Consider the following 23,233-nt stretch of genomic DNA (forward strand, 5'->3'; position numbering starts at 1 on the left):
TATTGTAATCGGTTGTAGTTGATCATGCAACGACGGCATCCGTCGTCCTTCATCATTGTTATACTTGTTATCACCCTGGCACCCTCGTGAAACGTGGTCTGAATGTACAATTTATAACCATTTCTATGCGATGTTGATCAAATTCGATTATGTGTCATGTCAGATCAAAGAACAAAAAATAAGGTCTCACTGGATTATTGGAGAGAAAAACGCTCTTTTTCTTTACATATGTTGTGTCAAAAACATTCCATTAAACCAATGCCTGAATTAACGTAGTAATCGTTTGAATATCGGTTGTATTACAAAAGTCGCACTCGTACAAATCTAATTATCATGTATAAAGAATCCACCAAAAGTGAATCCAGTATCTGCATAAACATCGTCGGTATAGCGCATCACCAAGCCATCGTAAGCTGTTGTGACGCGCGAAAAGATGCCATTGAAGAGCAGTAAACCCCCATGAATCTTTCCCTCAAACATGTTGTTTAGAACGTGTTCAAGGGTTTTGTAATGTCCTTGTTGTGAAATAGCTTCGTTCCGTTGACAGTTCCATGTAAGGTGCCGTGGTGGGGAACGCAAGCGTAGGCTGTCACTGCCTAGATTGACAACGCCATTTACACCAGCGGCTCAAATTAGTCCAAACGATGGAGGTACTAAATGGTTAGAGATTATAAAATATTTGGTCTGCGGATATAAGTCATTTGAAGGAAGGATATGGTAATGGACGAACTGCACTTTGTATAGATTCTGTCTTATCAGGATTCAGTCCTAATTTAGGAATTTCAGTCAAAGCGGTGTGAACCTTGCATATTTTGCCTTATCTCATTACGCGAGATTGTCACATGAAGTAGGTGTACGTTTGAAGCTAGTCTATAGTTACCGTAAAACATCATCAACGCAATGCTGTTGTCAGTTGTGATTTTAATTTGCTTGGCTTCAGTTGCAACCGGTCAGGAGAAAAGAATTCTACTTGAGGACAACTATTACACCCTCGTCGCTAGACTTGATGCGTTGGAAAAGCAAGTCAGTAGACTGGACGGTTTAGAGCAACACGTCAATGCAGTTGAAGCGGAGCTGGCTAGCTTGAAACAAAATGGTACAATTAAATACATGTAATATAGTAAAGAAACAACATAAATGATATAATTAATCGATATAACAATATATATTCACATTCTTATTATTCAATTATGAAAGTAATTGTTGATCTATCGATGAAATGCTTGGAGTTTTTTAACAAAGATTACGAAACATTCTGCTCAAAGGCTGCTCGATATGGCGAGTGCTGTTGATGTAGACAGAAGAAGTAAATTCTACAAGTATTCTTGTTGATGATGCTTACGACCACTGAAAGCTTTTCCAAAATGTTTTTGCAGTAATCTTAAGAATATTTTTTATATATCACATGGTTGGTAACCTTCGCAACTTTTGGATATATTACAGTAACAAACTGCTATTTTTTAGTTTTATTCTTGTGTTTGAAATCATATTTTGCCTGCTCACAATTGACTCGGCCAAACTACGACCCAAAGTATGTGTATTAAGACACGTGATGTTTTTGCAATGATAGCAGCGCGCGCTCGCTTTTTTTACTTGTGAAGTTATGCCACACTTTTTTCTATCATCACGAGGTAACGTAATCTGGCTACATTGCTGCGCTGGAATTGGTTTGTAAAACTACTGTTTCAGTTATGTATTTAACGTAGTAAGCTCTTCTAAATGTTATGCTATTTTTGTATATCTTTATTTCGATCAGTATTAACCGGAAATTTTTGCCGTATAAATCATTCTACAACAAACAGTACGATAGTCAAGGACCTGGCCTAGTCAGTGTGGCCATTATGTACCCACGTGGTTTGTGACGTCACATTTGTTTATAACATAAAGCAAAAGACAGCTCGACTCTGAAAGCGATAATCCTTTCCGAATCGAGCTGTCTTTTGCTTCATGTTATAACCAAATGTGACGTCACAAACCACGTGGAATGTCTACACTGCTAGTTAGGGAACGGATTGTCAGCTTTACTTGCTTATACAAACAATTCGGCTTTTACTGCAAGCGCCTAGCTATACTGATGAGCGTTCAGGGAAACTGGTTTTTATCATTTGATCATTTATTTTTATATTTCGCTGTGACGAGTCTGCTTAAACCATGGTCGTAAAATGACTCCTTGTGGCTAGTGGTGTGTCATTGTTTAAATTATTTTATTTTGTTTATATTATTTTTAAGTATATCGTATGCGGAGTTAACATTCAAACCCAATGTTCATTGGGGAGTTAATGAAAAGGTTGACCTGCCCTAAAAGAAATATACATACCAGCAAAAGCTTTATATTTTGAAAACCAAAAACGTGTGCTTGACAATCTGATACTTTTTGCAAATGAACTTTGTTGTGCGATAACCTTGGTGCTATAGTATTTATGAGAATTAACTCAAAATACTCGCAAATAAGCATTACAGCTGCATATAACAGTAACGGCAACATTGACGTGGACGAATGTACCTCAAAGACATTTTTTGTAAGACTTAACTTCGCCGATGATGTCTATGTTAGGCATAAAACCATGGGAGACTATGTTAATGCGTATGCGGGTTACGGTATGCCTGTATTTGGAGGAGTTCTACTGCATACGAATTGAATCCTTCTACCAGTATTACCAAATACGTTTTATAACAAAGTATCGATAGTTACATTAAGGCATAAATAAAACAGTTGAAATAAATTATTTATTATTATATTGACTTCCTTGGAGGTCATTTCTGACTGAAATTTAACAGCAATATGAAATTTAACTTTTCAACGAAAATTCTGATTATCTCAAACCTTAAATGCCAATGTCGAATTTTACAATGGAAATACGGAGACAAACCAACAATTAAAGCGTCATGGTTATTTCCGTTTCAAACTTTATGGTTCTCGACTGCTTGAGTAAGTTGTCGCTTGATGAGAATAAACGTTAGCTGTTCTTTAAAACTTTCGTTACTCCGACGCACAGACCCGGGAGTTTTTGTGTGTGAATTGCATAAACGCAAGAAGAAATTCGACCAATTCTTAAATATAGCCCGTCTTTGTTTAAAAAAAAAGGCGTAGTTTCGTTATGCGCCACGGAATGTACTTTCGGTATACAATAATAATTTGAATTTGAAACAATGAATGCATACTTATGGTGGCATATAACTGCCATAAGATAACCTGTTAACGTTCACGAATTGTTTCGTGTTAACCACTTTTTTTCGCTATGATTAACTAGCTAACTAGTTAATACACCACACATACTGTATACGTTTAATAAACAATATCTTAAATTAGCGTTGAATAGCAATTAAACATAAATAGATATATAAATAACTGTGACGAATCAGATTCTTTTCTCATTAATGCAAAACTAATTTTATAAATCAAAAACGTTCACTTAAATCTTAATCGAATCGGAAAGTTGACTGTTTTTCGTTTTCATTCCGATTTTATTTATTTGTGTTGCACATATTTTTTAAAGTAAACACATCAACAAAAACTCCCGCCTTAATGCCATATCCATGGTTAAGGGATAATACACTTGACTGGCTATTCAATAGACAACTCATTTCTTGTGATGTTCTTGCATTTTTACTTGTTTTTGTAAGCATATCCCCCGAAAACAAAGTGTGGAGGGTGGAATACTACAATCAACATACGGTCAGTTGATCGTTCAGGCTGACGTATGGCCATGTGCCGGTTCGTGGCTTACGGTTTTCCCATTGATTGTAATTGTCACACTTTTGGTTGCATTGGAATTTTTAGAGTAAACATCTCGAACAGTTTAAAAACTATCACTCTGATTCTTTGTACACATAACCACACTTTTTGGTTTTAGTGCCTAGCGTTTTTTTCGTGACACACGGTGATCAAATTTGTTTGTTTGTTTCCGGAAAATAATGAATCGGTGACATAATTTTAAACTGGACATGGTCAATTCAAAATTGTATGATAAAAGGTCCAATTAAACCAAAGTTGAGGGCGGGTGATTCTTTTGTGTGCGGCATCAGGTGTGTTGAAAGAATGTGTATTGGCATATTATTTTGTTATTTAGTTCGATTACCAGCCACACCGCTTAAGTCATTCAAGAGGTATCATTAAAAAAATAACTAAAATCGGTTTCGTCCGATTAATTAGTTTAGAAGCTGTGGCGGTGTTTTTATTTTAGCCACATTAGATTTTAGGTCTTATATTTATGAAAGACCACAAAAACAATTTTTCACTGTTTCTTTCTTTATTTATACAGTTTTAACAATTTTAATTCCAATAACAATCCACAGTAAATGTCCTAAATAGTGAATAGTGAGTAATGAATTTATTTCCCGATGTCAACACTTTCTAACTATTATAATCCAACAATTTGTCATATATCCAATTTATAATTGATAGTCCGATGTTATAAAACTTTTTAAATTCTTTTAATTTAACTCCTTTTAATTTACTTTTAACTCTTTTTAATTCTAACTCTCTTTAATTCACTTTTATTTAACTCTTTTTAATTCTAACTTTTCTAACTCTTATAAACGCCTAACAAAGGCCTTTTATACTATTTTTTACCGCCAAAAAACATGAAGTGCACGAGTATTGTGAGTAGCACGAATTCATGTGTTATTCGTGCGACTCCGCCGGAGCAATGACACCGTTGAATAACACCGGTAGACTCATAGCGATTAGTTACAATGTCAACGTTGCAAATGAAATCAAAATGCTGAAAGCACTGATGGACTAGGGCTTCATTTAGGGGAATGTTGATAACCATGTTCTAAGCATTAAACAAATCGGCTCAAATCACAAGGGGTCACTGTTTAATGGGCTAGCTTAAACTTTAGACTAAAACTGCTTGCAAGCTGCAAAGGAAATATTAAAGGGGGGGGGGGCTAAAGTGTTTAATCAGATCAAGTCATAGTTCTTTTGAAAATCTCAATGTCGTTAAATCAGACCTAAACAAATTAATTTACGTGGTTGGCGTATGTTAACCAAAGTACACATACTTGTTTAATTTGATTAAATCATTTTATATCAAAGGTTTGTTATTTGCAGTTTCAGAGAAGATTTTCAATGATGTAATTATATCCTATATAGAAAACCTGTCACCTCTTTTTCAGGGGAGCTTTAAACCACAGGGCCATACTTTGGATAATATTTGTAAAATACATCAATAAATGCAACAGTAGGCCATTCTTGTATTGTCCTCTGTCTCTGTCCTGATAGCTCCCTATCTCAATAGTTGCAAATGGTTGTAGGTTCATGATTCTCCTGGTCATTGGTCATACAGAAAGATGTTGAATGTAGAATCAAAAAGCTTTCATTTCAGGCACTCCGAATTGAATAGAACTGTAACATTTGGAGTGCCTAGAATTTGTAAGATTCCTAGGCAACATGTATCAGGTGTTGCAGTACATTTACATTACTACAAATACTTTTACCCGTCCTTGTAAATCTAAAAAAGCTTTCATTTCGCAAAAGTAGTTCATATATTAAACTATAATAAGGTTGCTAAATCAGAGTTTGAATAATTCTGATATCTAGATGTGCCTTTAATTGCAGCAATTTAATGTCCAACTCATGATGTCAATTGAGCTGGTTAAGCAATACTGCATTTCCTTGGTGTGGGGATTGCATTTTATACTTGAATAAACAAACAGTTTTTGCGTTGGAAAGTACAATGTATTGACAATGTTACATGCAATTTTCTTGACCTGACTCCATCCAAGCCTTAAATCTTAGATCAACATGTACTTGGGGCTATGTGTTTTATCAATGAGAACTATAAATTATGTTCAATTTAGTGCCACTTATGATATATCATTCCGAATACAAAACCACTAGCATTTTCTTTAAAACCACTAGCATTAATATCCTATGTTATGATAAAACCATTGCCAAGGTCGTAATTTGAAAACACTAGAAATTTTATCTGGTCAGGGTTTGACATAGTATTTCTAGGCAGCTGGACTTGTTTTGCAGTTACTTTGAAAATCTTCAAAAGCTAAACTGATCAAGACTGGAGCAAAATCCTCACAATACCAAAATGGATTTAAAAGACTTACGAGATCATTCTCATATCACCAATACCATTAGTTTTTATCTACAAACTTAAGTCAACATAAAAATGTTTTACATTAATATTGCAATGAATAAAACATATTGCAATAACATAGCAATCAAGCCTAAACATGAGATTTCAACATTTTCCAGATAAACAATAAATAAGTTTACTTAATAATTTTCTCGATACTTACACAAGCTGGAAAATGGTCTCTTTTTGAATACTTCGTATATTTCATGGCTTTCATCATTCAAACTAACATTTCGCTTGTTATTTCAATATTCAATGATTTGGTAAACATTCATAAATGATGGTTAAAATTAAGATTCATACTAATCATGCCTACCAAAAACACCTGACTGACCAATTAGAATCCAATTTCGGCAGGGCTTATTGGTGGTTCAGTGAAATCAACCATGACCTCCCACAATCTGCACTGATCAACAGTAAATGCATTGTTTCCATTGTTCTTATTTTCATAAAGTTAGAAAACAACTGCAGTGAATAAAATTTATTCCTTATCACTGAGAGAAAGTTTATAATGAACGAAGCCGACGGTTACATTTAGTGGGATATCAAATCCTACAAATGTATTCATCATTTTATGTAACCGTATGTAGTATAAATGTTAAAGTTTTGAAAGTCTAAAAAGTTTCAATTTTTGTATATTTTGTGCTTCATTTAATTTCATTGAAATTTGTTTTTCTTAGTGTTCAATCCCAAGCATACTTGTTCACATTTAAGTGCAAGAAAAGTCTCTAAATTATGATCTGAATAAATTTTTATATTAATGTTATGTCACATAAAAGATAAACAATGTATTGTGCTTTTTAAAAATAACAGTTTTTCATCTGTTTAAAATTATTTCAAATGCTGTGCATTGAAATTTGATTATGAGTTTAAACTATGACAGGAATAATTCAAGGGAATGTTTTTTTGTGATTTCTAGCATTTAAATTGTCTGAATCGTATGAATATTTATAAATTACGTAAGGTACCGGGTATTCTCAAATTGGCCACACTTGTTGAACTTAGTACTGTCTTCTTTTTGTCTGTCTCAAATTTAATATAGCATTGGCTTCACCTGTTGTTTATTAAAGGGACTGTACACCAGAATGGCACCAAAAAAGTTGGATTTTTTTCTTTAACGAATCTAAGGACAATTTTTTAATAAACTATTTTACTCTTTGATATCGTTATTGTAAATAAAATACCAAAATGTAAAAAAATTGCAGTGCAGTGTCGAATCCACTATGCTATGAAGACTGGGTGGAATTTCCAGATATATACCTAACTCGCTTAAATCACGTAATAACATCAACGGCAGATTACGCATAAGGAATGAATTATACTCGGTAGACATACAATGTACTTAGTAATCTTTTTTTAATGGAAAAACACGAAATAACTGCTATTAATAAATCATTTGTAAACTATGTGCATCATCAGTTAGTAAGTTTCAATGCATTAATTCGGTACACATCGATACCAAGTTAATGTCAGGTTTCTATAAAAAAAGAAAGTTTTTTCTTTTTCATTATTAACGGAGTACAGCCCATTTAAAATGTACCTTATAATGTCTGTGACTTATCAAATATTTAATAGTAATGGTCTGCAACCAAGATTTGTTTGAATTATCAAGGTTTCAAACTCCATTGTGTATGCGATTGGAAAGCTAATCTTGAAAGCTCCCTTAGTATAATTTTTAAAAAATAACATAGACCCTGCAAGGTACTCATATTTGGATGATTCATAAAGATTTGCACAGTTATTTATGTATAATTGCATTTATTGATACAGGTTACCTTTTTCAAATCTACTATTTAGATTGCAAAGTATAACTTATATAAATAAATGTATATTCTTAACTTCTAATAAGTAATTAGTTAATTTGTCAACTGCGCACCAAAATACTGAATCTGTATGTATACGCAAGCTTATGCATCAGTCAATTAATTGTAACCATGCACCCCCCCCCCCGGTCCAGGGAATAGCGGGGACTTTTACTTTCGGTCCAGCCAACCCAAGCTAAAATCCCCGCCCTGCAGGGATGATCTGATGGCAAAGTCCCCACCAAATCCCCCCCCCCCCCCCAGCACCCAAGGGACATTAGGTTAAGCCACATCCGCACTGTATTTTCCACGAAGACCCGATACTGCGGGGCCACCTGAAAGGTAAAACACGGCCCATTTCCCCGGTATACCCCCGGATGTGGGGGCCCTGGTTACAAATGACTGGTGCATGCTGATCCATAGTAATCCAATCTCATGCCAAGACGATTTCTGGTCTGACATCTCCAGGTAAGTTATTCTTAAGCATAAAAAAGCCTGGACAGCATTTGAGAATGACTGTTGTGAGGTTAAATCTTCATTACTTCACTATGCCACAACATACTGGGTGATTACTGATTTTCATTCTCGGCGAGGAAACAAAAAGTGAGCTCAAAGCGTCTTCAGAAAAAGAACTTTATGCACCAGTCAAATGTAACCACGACCGCCCCCCCCCCCCTCCAGGTCTGGGGAATACTTTGACTTTCAGTCCAACCAATCCCCTATAAAATCCCTGCCCTACCCTGCGGGAACGAACTGGTGGTAAAATCCCTGCCAAATAACCTCGCACCCCAACGATCTTAAGTAAGGGTAATTCCCCGCTATATTTTGCGGGAAGACAAAACCACCGCAATCATCAGGCACTGCGAGGACACCGCCGAAAGGTGAAAACACTGCCCTTTTCCCTAGTATACCCCGAGGGGGTGGTAACAATTGACTGGTGCATAATAAGAGTAGAAATCAAAAGTGAGCAGGCAAATGGCGATGGTTTATCACACAATGCCATTGAACAAAATATACTTACACTGAGAATGGCTCCAAGACATTTCTATGCACATAGGTAAACACTCATCATATTCATAAGCCAGATGCTATGCACATATTCATACATTTGGCTTCATTTAAAATGAAACTTTATAAATAAGTATGCGCATATTTGATATTTCTTTATCTCCATTTTGCAAAATTGAAATCACATGATTTTATCAAACGAACTTGTATTGCTTGAAATTCTACGTGTCAAATTAAACATGCTATCCACGGTAAGATGACAATAAATCCGTTTGATGGTGGTAATCATTCAATGGCGACTTTATTGATAAATTTCTTCAATATAACACGTATAAAATTCACATCATCAGCATCCGGAAGTAGTGATAACATGTACATTGGTGAATCATTCGACCGCTCTGAGTGAATGAGTCAATACAGTAGACTGGTACCCGAATTTACTTTTCCTCAAGAACACAAGTTATAACGTTATGCAAGTACGCGGCATATGGTTTTTTTTTATTTTACAGTAATAGTATTTAAACAATCAATACCAAAAATCATGCTGTATTTAAAAAAAGTGCTAAGTGACATGCAATGATTAGTTAAAAAATAAACTTTGTATTTAAAAAGAAAATGTCACGGCAACATGCAAATTATGTCGAAAAAAAGAACAGCCCTGTTAATAAATTATTACCAACATTTAATACAAAGGATAACAATACTTTTTAAAAAAAAAAACAACAAATATCTTGGTTGTTTACTACTTAGACCGCAAGCTTGATTCGTTTTACGTACCCACAAGACATTTCGAATGCGCGACGGGCACCGTGGTTAGCTGATACTGGTCTCTTTTCGGATAAAAGAGAAAGCGGCTACCAGTCTATCAATCAAGAGCTTTGAACGGAAAATGTCGATGCGTACTTTTCCAATATGTTCATATTCTTATTGCATTTAATCTGACCGTATGCAAGAACATTCATGTAGTTAACCCGACTAACTCACTCGCTACGTACCCATTTCTTGTGCTTCATTAAAAGAACATACAATTAGCTTGTCTTGTTAGGAGAACTATTTTTATTGGATGTTTTCATTGTAATCAGTTCTGGTACTACTTTGATTATTCAAATTTGCTAACGGCAATCCAATCAAAATACAGCGTATGAATACGTTACGTCAGTGAACCCCCAGATTCGGCTTGAAAATGCAGACATCGCGATTACGGCTATGAACTAGGCCACAAGTGCCCTAGTCCAAAAATGCTATACTTATACGATTAAACTGCAATACTGTAAACAAATCTTAAGGTAATACAAATTAAAGTTTAAACAAATGATAACCATATAACATCTGTATAACATACGAATCAATCTCAAAAGTATTGTATATTTAACTAACTTATTAAAATAAAAGTCTGTTATTTCGCGATGTTCGCGACAGAAACCTTTTTCCAATCATCTCATTATTTCACCAAACATCTCACCTCACTCACTCAAGTGTTATGACCATTAAATAAGCAAATCGGTCTTTACAGTGTTTTCTCTCTAAATTTGGCTTAACGTACGACCACTTATCACCAAAATTGGTGTCCGTAAATAAGAACGGGCGTATTTTGTGACAGCTGGCGCACTTGTAAGATTTATAATAAATACATTTGAACTATTTGGACTGCGGATTCTATTCATTTAAAGGAAGGTTTAGGTTATGGACGAACTGCCCTTTGTAAAATGGCTGCACCTTGTTAAATGTTGGTCTTATCTCAGCGCATAATGAAATCAGCTAATGTAAGTTTCCGTTTAAAGGTTTATCTGCAAGTCAATCATTACCGTTATTCATCGTGAAAGCAATGATATTGTATTTTGTGATTTTTTTCTTGCTTAGCCCTTGTTGTTAAAGGGCAGGACGAAAGAATACTTATTGATGACAATTATTACACCATCGTCTCCCGACTTGATGCGTTGGAAAAACAAGTCGATAGACTCAATGTGGTTGAAGCGGAACTGGCCAGCTTAAAACAAAATGGTAAATTTAAATAGTATAGGTAACGGAAATTATAACTGATGTAAAAGTTATTTATTGATAAGGAACATAAGCGTTTTATCCGATATAAAAGTATTTAATATTTCGATTTGTTATTTTACTAAATGACGATGCTTTGAAAGGATTCTTGTCGATGACGTTGACAGGGCTTCAAAACCGTAAGTATTTTGCAGCAAACAGTACAGGCAGAGAATCAAAGTAGATCGACATATCAAATGTTTAGTTATCTTCGCCATTTTTGGGTATTTTACAGTAAAAAACAATCCGAAAGTGGTGTTTATGGCGGAACTCACCCAGACTGTGACGGGCACCAACCACCACATTTATTTCGACAAGGTGACTTTGAACGAGGGCAACGCGTACAATCCCCACCACGGCACCTTCGTCGCTCCTGTCAACGGGACTTACCAGTTCACCATAACAACATGTTCTACGGGCGGGCACTACAACATCCTCGACCTTGTAGCTAACACTGAGGTTGTAGGAAGAGTGACTTGTGGAGATACAACCTACGTCGAATGTACATCGAACACGTTTTACGTTATATTGAACTCTTGCGATGATGTCTACGTGAGGCATCAAGCCGATGGCGACTTCATTTACGCCAGTGGACGCTTAGGCTTGCCTGTTTTTGGAGGAGTTTTATTGCATACAAATTAAATCACTATGCCAGTGAGTTTAACATATCTGATACAACGGAATATTGGTGGTGACCTTAACACATCAATAAAACAGACAAGGAAAACTGCTTGCGTTGTTAAGTTGCCTTCATTATATCGTAGTGAATATTTAAGGTTTTTCCCCTCCAAATTTTAACCTTTGATACAAAGAACGATCAATTTAAACAACAGACTACATATTTTAACAGAATGGGCAAATAATTTTCAAAATTTCATTATCGCTAAATAAAATTAAGTAATGTTAAATTGTTATCAATTCCGTTTCAACACGGAACGTACGTGGTTTATCAAACTGTTAAAGCATTTATTCCCCACAAGTGGCGGATCCATGGCCTAATGGTTAGACTATTAATTGTCATTATAGACCTTGCCGATTCAATCCTCCGCCTCCAAGCTTAAACTTATCGTCTACCGAGAGAGACGTTAAATGAGGATTCCGTGTGACTTGAACTCGTTAACGGGCCATCCCTGCTTTATTCCCGTCAAATGGGAGTTCCGAGTGATCGTGTTTTACGCGGCGCACGTAATCAAACAAAACAGCTGTGTTATATGTCCCACAACGATATACGATTAATGCTCGCATTGGGGCCGACACCATTTCAAACGATAAAGTTTAGTTTTTGTAAAAAAAATACTAATAACGTTTATTAATAATCACGGACAGAAAAATAAAAATTGACATTTCATAATATTTTAAATTTAAGGCCACAATTTGAATTAAATTCACTCCATTTGCTAGGGAAATCTCAAACTGACTGGGATTTGTAGTCGACCATAACTCATGTCCCTTATGGCTTTTACATACACTTACCGGTCGTTACTTGACATACGGGTAAAGAAATAATGCAGCCAATTGGCACGGGAATACGTTTGTAAACTCTGGAAAAGCAACGGTTTGCAAGAGGTTGCTTCCACTTGAAAAAATATACATTAATTTAGTCACTATGCATTTTAATTTTTCAAGATGTCATATTTTCCCACAAGTGTGTAGTGGGTATTATTGATACGTATAATATGAACTGATTCATTTCACTATGTACTTTCGATGCAGATCTTACAAAATGTCGCCACAACGTTCGGCTTCAGATTTTGCACGTTGTTGTTTGCAAGAAGTTAGTTTAAGTGGCTAACCTTGGAACATAACGTGGCCGTGCATTAGTGGGTGCCGAGGATTTCTTTCTTAATCCCGGACTGTCGTGCACCGTACCGTATACATCAAATATTGTCGGGGTCTTAATCAGTTAAAGCAATTGAATAATGCGATGAATGTTTTCCGTTGTTGGCTTTTACTCAGTCAAAAATTATGTGGTCATTGGTGCCACTTTTCAAGTGGGAAATCTTCACTATGAATGCCAAATTAGGGATAATAACAGCTAAAAGGGGTATTTAGTGTACAGGAAGTCTATACCAGTGTTATTCTTTTCTGATATGAATGAAAGCGAACTTTTCCGTAAATAATAATGTTTAAATTCAGACTCAACTTTCAATAAACGAAATGCAAAAAATGTGTGTGCAACCACCTTACCCAAACGTTTTTATCTTAATATATAAACTTATTCTGCATTATTCGGTAAAAACATATGTATATCTAATGTGAAATTATGCCACTGCCAATACTTAAAACAAAACAGGAGATTCTTCCAACACTATTAAGCATCAGTCCATTAAGCTTTAGGGGCTGACTGGCCGGTCCATATAATGTCATATGGCCCGAAGTTGTGTGTTATATTCCTTATATTATACCGATCACTTTACATACCGTTCAAAATTTTGAAAGCGATTTTGATGTGTTTTATTGAACAAAGCAATAATGCTAACTTGGCTGTGACAATTGTTCGCCGTTGTGAAAATCGCAAGTCGTACTCACCTTTTTTATTACGCCAGAGGTTCATATTATTTTTGGCGAGGTCCGGACCGACCAAAAATATAATATGGACCGCTGACGTACGTAATAAAACTGGATTTTTGAACAAAATAGACTTATATACGAACCGATCGACTTTATATGTATATATAAGTGACACATTTATGTAAGGTATAATATTCCTTCTTGATGTACCATTGTTTAGGATGGTGCTCTACTTCACCTTGTTCGTTTTCTATTGTATCAAGTCGTCTGTTATGTTCGCTCTATAGTGATCTTATGAAGAATTCGCTTGTTCGGATCAGCCGATACTACCACAAACATGAGGGGAAAGCTACAAATAGCTCCATACATTTTTGGTTCTTGTTTTTATGTAAGTTAAACGCCATTTTAAATAGATTTGTTTATATTTATAACATCATATCCTTATTTTCAAGCGATGTCATATTGATCGTGGGGCAGAACCCGTCTGATAAAGAGACAACAGAACAGACAAAAACAGAGTGAGAAGATAACTGGGTGATCACCACCGTGGCAGACAATATGTAGTATTGGTGACGTTTTTCGCGAGTTGTCCCAGCGCAATGCTTGACATTTGTGAAACATACTCAAAACATTTTTGATATACGAAAAACGTTTAATAACAAAGTGCTCTATTCTGGTATTTAATGAAAACCCGAATGAATGTAATGTGAAGTAAAATCATCCACAAACAAAAAACTATACCCATATTGGGATTAATGTGAAGCAAACTCAAACATCATTTCGGACACCATTGGTGACGCCTGTGTTAAGCTGCGGTGTTATTTTATCATATTCTGCAACAAAATGGTGTAAGCCCGGATAAACTTAAGCTAATGACGTCGAAAACAGTGTTGCATTTCTTGTTATCTCCAAATGTTTACTTGGCTGCAAGTCGTGGTCAAACATTCGTCGGCAGATTTTCTTAAGCTGGAAAGAGCGCATATATTTTGTTTAAAGCTAATGCAGTCATTGTGGAGAAACAAGAATACAGACCAGTCACTATGTTCAACTGGTGTTCATGCTGGTGTTCCAACTAAAAAAATGTTGGTTTGATGAAATTGCAATTGCAATAACTGCGTCTTTAACCAAAGAAGTACTTCTCTAAATCAGTGTTGAATTGTAGAAAAAAGCAATCATATTGGCTATGGCAACCCTTTTTGAAAAGTATTCCGTTTCAATACTTTCAAACGGGGAATTTCCCATTAACACTCGCGTTCAAAACGGTTCTTGACGCCTACGTTAAAGGACCAACAGAGGAAAGTCCTTTAAGAAAGGTTGACCAAAAACGTTGCCGGCTTTTTGCTCGTTGTGTTCAAAAGGAGAACACTGGCGCAACTGAAAAGTTTCTAGAAAGCACCGTCAACTATAACCATACCCACTGCATTTCATGTCAGAGAGCATTATGTGAATGTTATTGTCAAATAACTTCAATTAGCGTTGTTGATAATGGATACATTTATTCTGACCAGCCTTATCTCATGCTGACTAAAATGCGGGATGACTTATTTTTCAAACATGTCACTAGTTTATTATAGGTTCACGGATGGAACGTCGGATCAATGAATATGTACAATTGTTACCTCTATCTGTCAAAAGGAATATAAAATTACCCATGTTGCATGTGCATGTAATATTTTATAAAGCTTATTTCAAACATTGAATGTTCTGGTAATCCACAATTTGCTTAACTAGTTATTTAGTTTTTCGAGCTAGATGTGTAGGTAGCCTGATTTCGTGAATTTAGCTATGTGCTATACTTATTTTAATAACTTGTATAATTTCAAAGAGATGAATCAAGCGACTAAGACCTTACTTTTACATTCCTTTGGAAACTCCTGCGACCTTAGAAGTAAATGCATAAAACCAACCCAGACGATATTTTGGAGATCGCGGACATTGTTTACGAACCGTTCTGCCATTTCCAGTATTTAATACCGAATTCAAGGCAACGATAGTTTTAGTTCAATTTCTTTACTTATATTTAATTGTTTTTGATAAATTGTTGATGCATTAGTTTTAACGAAATTTCATCAGTTTAGAATTAAGACGGCCGATCCATTTGTTATATGGAATCCGAAAATAAACAAATATTGATTTGACTTTACTTGAGTACCTGGACAGATCCCTCCTGTATATGTTCAATGTATTGTTGTTTTTTTATAACTTAAAAAAATAACAAGAAATTGCGAATTATATGGTGCTTTACTGAATATCCTTTGTCTTAATGGCAAAAGGAGTTTGTCGTCAGTGGGATGGCTTACACTTTGTACCCTGGACAAGATGTGGTATTCAAATACCAGAACAAAATTTAGCGCGCATTTTGAAAATGAAAGTATTGTTTTACCAACTAAACACCACTCTACAATGTTGTAATTACCATGTTCAAAATGTTACTTGTTGATTTAAATGTAAACTATTACTATCCTTAATTTATACCATTGAAATATCTATCCATGAATGTCAACTAGCGACAGCCTGTATGTGCATTCTCATTCATCAGCGGTAATGAGGTACGCATAGCATCATCACTATGATGTACGAGATTGTGTGGCCGTACAGCCCGGAAAACTAGCTGAGGTTTAATCATTGTATTCATTGTTCTCATGCATCTTACTTTTTGTAATTGTCTGCATGAATATGATTAGAAACGGTTTTTGTAATTACCTTTTTCCAATATATAACCTATTTAAAATGATGTTTTTATTTCCAGATCACCAGCTCATTGTTATGTTTGGTTATGTTATGTTATGTATGTTTGTTATTCATGTCGGAAAATAGCTCATTGAGCTAATGGTTCTTGTTATCATATACCCAACTTTAAATAAAGATTCTTGTATCTTGTATCTTGTTTATTTAGTTAGAGCAATGTATCAGATGCTCACGTTGGAGTGAATTTGTTATCTACTACACCGTGCATCGTGCAGATGAACTCACTTTAAATTAAACGGATTTAATGACGAAACCTGATGGCACACTGTAACATATTGTTTATTTTAGCACTAGTTAGTGGAATAATAAACTTCGCAAATGGTAAGTGTATCTCTTCTCTGTGTTTCCATTTCAAGAAATAAGGATTAACTTAATGCTTGATGTGCCACTCCCGACTCCTCCGCAGTTATATACATGTTTTAACCACGCCTTTACATGTTCGTTCATTATTATATTATACAATACACCTATATGGTGTGATCAATAAAATCGTCTTGAAACGCGTTTTTTAAGGAACTATGACTTCAATATTGAACTACAATTAATACGCAGTATGACGTCAAGCACGTTTTGGTGAAATGTAAAAGCGTTCTTATATTTAATGTGTCTGATGGCAACTTTAAGGTATGGATGAAAAAATCCGACCTTCGGGTATGCTGTTTGACCGTTAAATCGGAAATATTGTAACCGTCTTCCGCACGTGTTATTGGGTGGGATTTTAAGATCCGGACTGGAAACACAAGATCTGAATAATCAGAATGGAAGCAAACCGGAACTTGTACTTGTTTATTTGAGATTGTTACAATCTGCGTTGTCATTCGATCATTTAAATATTAGTATGCAGAGCATTTAGAGTTAACACAACGTTGGTAATAAGATAAATAAAGATATACATTATGTATTAACTGCAGGTAAAACATTCACTTGTGAAGATGGAAGAGGTAGTCCTTGCATTATACTTGAAATGGATGCAACCTTCAATTTGACAATGTCGGGAAACGAAACACAGGTATTTTATTTGGTATACTCCACTTAATCGTACTGTTACCGAAAAGTATTTATTTTAATTTAAAGTTTAGACTCCGGTTACTCAATAATACAGTGGTTTCTTACTCTTACTGTTTTTTATTTCCTTTTCAGACTTCCATGTTTTCGTTAGAAACAGCATCTGTGGATAAAAATGCATGCATATGCCAAGACCATAGTATTCGAAAACCTTCAATGTCTATTAAGACGTTCCCGAGTAACGACACTCTCACTGTTCTTTTTTCCTTGGAGACAGCGAATGTTTACATGAAACCGCTTTTCTACATGCGCCCGCATAAGCACTTCAATACCAGTGACCATAACAATATAGAATTTGTAACGAGTGCAGATCTTCCCATTGGTAATAACGGGAGTTCTTACAAGTGCATGTCGAGTCAGAATATTGCATTTCAACGGACCGGACCTTACGGAATGACAATGACGATGATGAACCTTCATGTGCAGGCTTATGGTATCAAGAATGGCAATTTAAGTCCAGGTAAGCAATCCATTTAATGATACAGGGATGCCTGAATAGATAATGCACCAGTCAATTGTAACCACGGCCCCTCCTGTCCGGGGGTATACCGGGGATTACTACGGAAACGTGCCGTGATTTTACCTTCCAGGTGGCCCCGCATTGCCGAGTGAGTGTGGTGGTTTTGTTTTCGCGTCGAAATAGCGGGGAATGGGCCTTACCTCGGTATCCCAGGTTGTGGGGGCATTTGGCGGGGAGTTTACCAGCAGTTTGTCCCCGCAGGACAGGGATTTTACCCGGGATTGGCAGGACCGAAAATCAAAGTCATCACAATTCCCCGGACCTTGGAGGCCGTGGTTACAATTGACTAGTGCATAAAGATGGTTGAATACATGTTTGTGTGCGTTACCTCATATGAAAGTGCACTGTGACTTTGTGTATCTCATCTGTTCGACCTTGAATTTTGCCTCTTAACTGGTTTATCGTTATCTAAAGTACTTGTTTTGCTACTGGGCTTGTCCCTGTAAGTGAGCTGATATTTACACGTTCCTATTTTAGCCACGAGTTGTCCTGCCGACATGCCAACAGTGCGGCCCGTAACAACTGGTAATTAGATTCACGCTCTCATTAGCGTTTTGAATAATAATTGCATATTTTCAAGACCTTCTTAAACGTGTACCCTCTGTTGAAAAGCCACTTACCTGACGTCGTTACGTATAAAAGCAATTCTATGAGCTATCCGTTAAAATCCCATTCTAATACCCAATATAAAATGAGATATTTAACCACAATAAATTTTACTTCAGGCACCACAACGCCAATGAGCCATACGATGTCGACACATGAACCACACTCAACTATCACGCCTGTTATTATTTTTATAATGTACTTTCTTTACATGTAATGACTACATATACAAAACGAATTATGCTATGGTTACTTACATGTACAAACACACGCTCACACTACGCACGTAGGTACGAATAGTGTGTGTGCGGGTGAGAACGCGTGTGCGTGTGTGTGTGTGTGTGTGTGTGCGTGCATGTGCGTGCTTGTGCGTGGACGTGTGTATGTCCCAGAGCAGCAATGTTTATTTATCAATTATACTTAACATTGACATATCACACAAATTAAATTGTAGTGTAATTTATAAATGTATCGTTTTTTGTGTAGATGGATTGCTCATATCACCGCATCAAGTGGCTTGAGATATCTTATAAATGCACTTGACTTATCATGATAACAGTTTCATTTGTTATCATAATTCAACTGATTGTTTGCCTCTACTACATTTTGCGAGGTATATCCGAGCTTACGGAGGTGGCCGAGAAGTTTCGGGTAGTTACGGGTTTACAAACCGTTATGCCATGCACAATCGGAACTCCTCGGCTAGTATCAAGATATCTCGAAGCCGAGTTGTTACGATTGATGCCATGCAGTGCGAAACGATCTCAATGCAAGGCGGAACGGCACCGGTACCATATTAACGACGAAAATGTTTTGTAATAGTTTTATCCCAACGCTTATTTCCATTACAATGTATATGCTTAGATTTGATGGTTTAGGTGTTTTCATAAAAGGATTATGCATTTGTTTTAAAATGTTATCAGTTTATTCATTTAGAAGAATTTATCTGATTACTATGTCGATCATTATCGTTTGGATAGTCTGTGTTTGATATAACATCGTGCAGATATAATCATCACTTTCGTTTAAAGCAACATTACACCAGATGATCAGTTTGCAAGAAAAAAGAAAATTGTCGAAAACTGTCATAAACTTAATATTAATATGTACAAACTTACTAACAGAAGTACCACATAGTTTACAATTGATTTAATTTTAGCAGTTATTTCGTATTTTTCCATTAAAAAAGATTACTGTGTCTACCTAGTAGAATTCATTCCTTATGCGTGATTGGCTAGTCGGTGTTATCACGTGATATTACCGAGTTAGGTGTATAGCTTAATTATGTCACCCGATTAGAGTAAGCCGTCGTAGCTCAGTGGACTTCAATTTTGGAGACACGGGATATTAAAGCGTAACACATTCTAATAAATAATTGTCCTGAGATTCGATACAGAAAAAAAACGTTTTTGGTGCCAATCTGGTGTACAGTCCCTTTAAAATAGTTTCATGGAAAGAACCTGAGTTTTCAAGAAGAGGGCACATTGTAACAATTTGTTTATTTACGCCCTAGTTAGTGTTTGGTGAATCTTCAACGTGTATCTGTTCTTCTTATTGCAATTTTAAGACAATGGAGGTTCACTTAATGCTTAACGCTGCACTCTCACAGATTGAACGTTTTGACAACTTTGTTTATTTTTGTATTGAAACGAGCAAATTTATGCGAAAAATGCATGTAAACCAGTCATATAAGACTGATGTCAAAAAATCCGATCGCAGGTTTTCATATGTATATATGTTTAAAAATGGTGTTTTATGCTTTTTTTCTTAAACCGTTAGTGACGCTTTTAGCCATAAAACATTATTTTTCAAACGTAAATATGTAAATCTGCGATCTGATATTTTGTCTGCAGACTTAAATCACTGATATGCAGATATCTACGCAACAATTGGCTCATTCCAAGACAATATATATATAAAATAAGTTTTCCAAGCGGAATATCTGTGAGAGTGCAGCTTAGATGTGTCATTCCCCACTATTATCTTTGTAATTACAGTTTTATACGGATTTAATTGAACAACACCATGACCACGCCATACGCGTTCATTTGCACACTGTCTGTTGTTGACCCATAACATCAAATGTGTCCACGAGAATTAATGTGTAGCATTTTATATTGCAATAAGAATAGAACAGAAATGATGTTTGTTTTGACATATGCAACAAAGCACCTCGTCATATGAATATATACAACCTGGCGCACAAATGATTATCGTCATCATCGTAGTTAATATCAAGAAAATGTCAATTATTGTTATGGGATATTGACAAAGTTCATCTATTGCAATATACGTCCATATAAAGCCGCAGAGTAAATTAGATACTAGTATACTGGAAACACGGGGTGTAAATGGTTACAATTAATCCCAATTCTATGTTTAAATCTATCATAACAAAAAAGAGCAAAATAGTGTTGGATTGGGTGGCCAGGTTTTTGAACAGATGACTTACTTAGAACAAATGAAATAAACCGCGCACAATTTTCAAAAGAAATACTGCATGATTGAACAAGCAATGGGGACCACTGTTATTTTAATATTTAAACCAGAACCAAGGAATTGAGTATGAATAATAAACTATTTTATAATTACAAATTGAAGAAGGTCAAGTGAGGTAACCCCCTTTTTGTTTATATGAAACTTCAGTATAAATCACTTTCACGTAAAGCATAGTTGGATTTGAAGTTCTACATAAGTCATTTGAAGGTGTTGAGCACTTTGAGAATATAAGTATCTATCATGTGTTTGCAATACGGATTGAAAAATCCGACCCAAGGGCACGCGCGTAAGCCGGTAACGAGGCTTGCTCGAGGGTCGGATTTGTCAAATGAATGTTTGCTTAAAATGAAGACTTAAATCAAAGATAACTTTTCTTTTACTACACCATTAAATAAAACAAAGGGCAGTCTATGCCACTTGAAGAGCCCCGCCTTCGTGTTATTACCGAAGTTTGATAAGGTAAATAGTTTAATCAAACACTTCGACAAACCTGTTTCCAAAATAATGTTTTGACAGTGCTCCGTCAGACGGCCGTATTGTGAAAAGGTTTGTCGAAGTGTTTGAAGAAACTAAACTCTCAATCAAACTCTGGTAAAAGACCGAAGGCGGGGCTCCTTAAGAGGCGTAGACTGCGCTATGTTTTATCGCAAATGGTGAAGAAATAGTGAAGTTATTTTTGATTTAAGTCTTCATTCGAAGCCAAATATTACCTTCCGACGTAGCATTTATGACGTAATTTATCACGTAGTATACACACACTGAATATTTACGAGGTCCTGTCACCGCAATTGTTACGCAATTGTAACCGGGTATACAATGTATATAGCGGCACTTATACTGTCTCGCTATAGAGCTAGCTTTTATAGCGACGCGGTAGAGTGTCCGCCTGCAGAGCGAGAGGTCGTGGGTTCGAACCCCGACAGGTGCACATAGCAATTTGTGCAGTCTGTTACATTTGGCGCCCAACGAGGGACCCGTGTTATACGATATGCCTCAAGGTCATTGCGAATTGACCTTTGTCTCCGAAATTCGAGGACGAATTTCAAAATGGAGGGGGAATGTAGCAAGGTGCATATTTCAGTATTTTATTAGTTTATGTGTTTGGTATGGTTCTATATCGTATATCGTTTTGTATTGTTTGTGTATCGTCGTGTTTAGTGTTGTGCTACGTGGTTATTGTCCTATGTGCGTTACTGTCCGTCTATGTCCGTCTATGTCCGAGTGCGTCAGAGCGTGAATACTGGTTATGCGAGTTTTTCTAAATTTATAGAGTGATTGATTGGTTCATAATGCCTTTTCCCCTTTTTCCCGCTTCATTGCACACGCCCTTATTTATATATACACATAAATCATTCCGTTCTGAATCATCATCGACGCAAGTCAAGATTTCAATTGTAACAGTTGTTACTATATTCTTACTTATTTAACCCTTTCGGCGCCAAATAAATAGTCAAAAGTTCATCTCAGTGCCAAATTAGTTCCTGGAAGTCTAAGAGAATTCTACCAAGGTTATTCACTTGACCATAACTTTTTTATTTATAAAGCTTTTCTCTTCAAATTTTCACAGTAAATTAATTAAATAATATATTAAACATAAGATCAAAACAAATATGATTTTTTGAAATTTTATTATGCAAAATATTTAATAAATTACATAATAAATTTAAAAAAATGAAAAAATATCATTAAGTTCATAAATATTTAGTGATTACATTTGTGTACATATCCTTTCTTTACTTCTTATACAATAGAAAAATTGACTATGTTAAAATGAAAACATTTTTGCTTATAAACAAATCTACATGTGTACAAACAACACATCTAGATAGTTATGCATCAACATTATGGACCACGCGTCCAGCTTCCTGAAAGTTCTTGTTTGTGTGAATGACACGGGCTGCCCACATAGGAATGTTGCACTCATTGCATTTAAAATATGTTTGTTTTATACTCCATCCAGGAGTCTGTCTGTCACTTCGCACTGCACAATCTGGTCGATGCTTCTTCTTTTCGAATATTCCCCTCTCCCGATCGCTCTACCTTGTCCCCTCAACCTCTTGTCCGTGGTCTTAAATAAATAATAAATAATTCTATAACAGTCATAAATCAATATAGGCATATGTTTAATTATCAAACTGCATTATAAATTGAAAATTTGATCAAAATAAGCAGCCAGAACTCAAAACAGACGAATTTGAAGATATCATAAAAAAAAAAAACGACCGCCAACCTCTCAACCTACTGGGCAAAGTTTCATCCATATTTTTTTTTTAATTTAGTCTTCTTTTATATATATTATATTGAATTACTTAGCTGCCAAGTGCTTATTTCTTTATTTATGG

At 35.7% G+C, this 23,233-nt stretch overlaps 2 protein-coding genes across 4 annotated transcripts; both read left to right on the forward strand.

Annotated features, from left to right (window-relative positions):
- The first annotated feature begins 847 nt into the window (after window positions 1–847).
- Window positions 848–11,669, forward strand: LOC128220417 (heavy metal-binding protein HIP-like). 3 transcript variants are annotated; one of them, XM_052928797.1, is made up of 3 exons: window positions 848–1,096; window positions 10,766–10,906; window positions 11,178–11,669. In XM_052928797.1, the coding sequence occupies exons 1-3, from the start codon at window positions 901–903 to the stop codon at window positions 11,582–11,584; spliced, it is 744 nt and encodes a 247-aa protein (XP_052784757.1). In that variant the 5' UTR covers window positions 848–900; the 3' UTR covers window positions 11,585–11,669. The 3 variants fall into 3 exon arrangements, with proteins under 3 accessions (XP_052784757.1, XP_052784758.1, XP_052784759.1); XM_052928798.1 differs by having other exon boundaries at window positions 10,781–10,906; XM_052928799.1 differs by lacking the exon at window positions 10,766–10,906.
- Window positions 11,670–16,365: 4,696 nt separating this feature from the next.
- Window positions 16,366–19,111, forward strand: LOC128220513 (uncharacterized). The gene is made up of 5 exons (XM_052928935.1): window positions 16,366–16,522; window positions 17,113–17,210; window positions 17,342–17,726; window positions 18,264–18,311; window positions 18,512–19,111. The coding sequence occupies exons 1-5, from the start codon at window positions 16,459–16,461 to the stop codon at window positions 18,607–18,609; spliced, it is 693 nt and encodes a 230-aa protein (XP_052784895.1). The 5' UTR covers window positions 16,366–16,458; the 3' UTR covers window positions 18,610–19,111.
- Window positions 19,112–23,233: the final 4,122 nt, after the last annotated feature.

Source organism: Mya arenaria, chromosome 15, assembly GCF_026914265.1.
Source record: "Mya arenaria isolate MELC-2E11 chromosome 15, ASM2691426v1".
NCBI lineage: Eukaryota > Metazoa > Mollusca > Bivalvia > Myida > Myidae > Mya > Mya arenaria.

Excerpts from the sequence above, each read along its gene's own strand:
- LOC128220417 (XM_052928797.1), top strand. The coding sequence starts at position 901 with ATGCTGTTGTCAGTTGTGATTTTAATTTGCTTGGCTTCAGTTGCAACC. Across the intron at positions 1,097-10,765 it reads GGCTAGCTTGAAACAAAATG|CCCTTGTTGTTAAAGGGCAG; the intron begins GTACAATTAAAT and ends TTTCTTGCTTAG. Across the intron at positions 10,907-11,177 it reads GGCCAGCTTAAAACAAAATG|TAAAAAACAATCCGAAAGTG; the intron begins GTAAATTTAAAT and ends GGTATTTTACAG.
- LOC128220513 (XM_052928935.1), top strand. The coding sequence starts at position 16,459 with ATGGCACACTGTAACATATTGTTTATTTTAGCACTAGTTAGTGGAATA. Across the intron at positions 16,523-17,112 it reads AATAATAAACTTCGCAAATG|GTAAAACATTCACTTGTGAA; the intron begins GTAAGTGTATCT and ends TATTAACTGCAG. Across the intron at positions 17,727-18,263 it reads GAATGGCAATTTAAGTCCAG|CCACGAGTTGTCCTGCCGAC; the intron begins GTAAGCAATCCA and ends TTCCTATTTTAG.